At 36.0% G+C, this 1,332-nt stretch overlaps 1 protein-coding gene across 1 annotated transcript in view; it reads left to right on the top strand.

Moving 5' to 3' along the window:
• Positions 1-350: 350 nt before the first annotated feature.
• LOC104079262 (dynamin-3-like) overlaps positions 351-1,332 on the top strand; it is a gene marked incomplete at both ends in the record, with an annotated part of 11,922 nt that continues 10,940 nt past the window's right edge. The window contains one exon of the mRNA XM_009581237.1: positions 351-424. Within this exon, the coding sequence (XP_009579532.1) occupies positions 351-424 (74 nt within the window). The remainder of the gene's footprint in view (positions 425-1,332) is intronic.

Raw genomic sequence — 1,332 nt, 5'->3', positions numbered from 1 at the left:
ATAGGGTGAGAACACATTTCTTTATAGAGCCTGATAAATGTGGGCATGGTTTCACGTACTCTTACTATGCAAGGTGAGTTTTGAAATGCTATATATGGTCATGAAGAAAGAGAATTGGTAATGCCTCAAGACAGTAATTTAGTTTTAATACTTATTTGTCTAATGACCTACTGCTATCTCCAACAAAAATTAACAGTCCTACTTTATACTAGTGTTTCATGTAAATCTGTCCCCACAAACTTTCCATTTTCATTGCACCTGAAGGTATAGAGGAGGTTCCAAATTAGTCCAATATCTTATGTAACTGGACAGTGCTTTCTGGGTAGTAACTATTTTTTTAATGTTTCCAGGGATTTTCTTCCACGAGGTTCTGGAATTGTAACAAGACGACCATTGGTTTTGCAACTCATCACTGCCAAAACAGGTAACCTCTCTCTCTTTGGTTCGATGCCTGGACAAAGTGTTGATGTTCTTTAGCAGGAGGAAAAAAAATTCTAGGAAAACTTAAGCAGTGTGAAGAAAGGTGCAACTAGACTGTCTGGAACAAAGGCCCGCTGCTTCAAAACTGTATGCTCAAGACCAACTAATCTCATTGTCCTATCTGGGAAAACAGTAAAATCTAAATCCTAGAGCACATAGTAAATTTAATCCAAGATCAAACTTCAAGTAGTGCAGAAACATTATTGCATACAAAGTGTTTTAGAAATTAGCTTTGATTTATTTATTTCTTGATGAGCTTTGCAGTTGTATTATTTAACACACCAAAACTGCTGTACTTTAACTCTTGCTCCAGTGCACACAGATTTGATTCCACACAGCTTGTTTTCGTGACTTGTCTTTTTTGGTTGGGCTCACTGCACTAAGTAGAGCAGAAGGTAGACTGGGGGAGAACAAGGCTTCTGTGTATTTGGTCAAAAATAAAAATACAGTATGTGTATACTACTGAGTTATGTGACGTATTGAGATCTTTCACCAGAATTCACCACTTAGTACTCTTCCAACGGGCACTTAATCTGGTGTTGTGTAGCTCAGTTCCTTAGCATATATAAAAGCAGCTATGGTTTTCCATCATTCAAATTTTTTTGTTGTTGTTGCTTCTAAACCAGTGTAAGCAACAAAATCACTGGTTTACTATTGACTTCTACTTCAAATCGTAAAAAGAAATGAAATAACATCCAAAACAGCATTTAAAAATAAAAAGTGCTCTTTAAATTATGGAATGTGATGAAACTGGGGAAGAAACAAAATTGAAGCTGCCCAAAGAACTTTAGTCTGTCTCTATGTGTAAGGTATAATTAAGCTTTTGTGTGCATTTTTTTCCTAAAAGGTCTT

Source organism: Fulmarus glacialis, unplaced genomic scaffold (genome assembly GCF_000690835.1).
Source record: "Fulmarus glacialis isolate BGI_N327 unplaced genomic scaffold, ASM69083v1 scaffold29267, whole genome shotgun sequence".
Classification (NCBI taxonomy): Eukaryota; Metazoa; Chordata; class Aves; order Procellariiformes; family Procellariidae; genus Fulmarus; species Fulmarus glacialis.
Note: the sequence above shows the minus strand (reverse complement) of the source record. Positions and strands in the feature narration are given on the sequence as shown.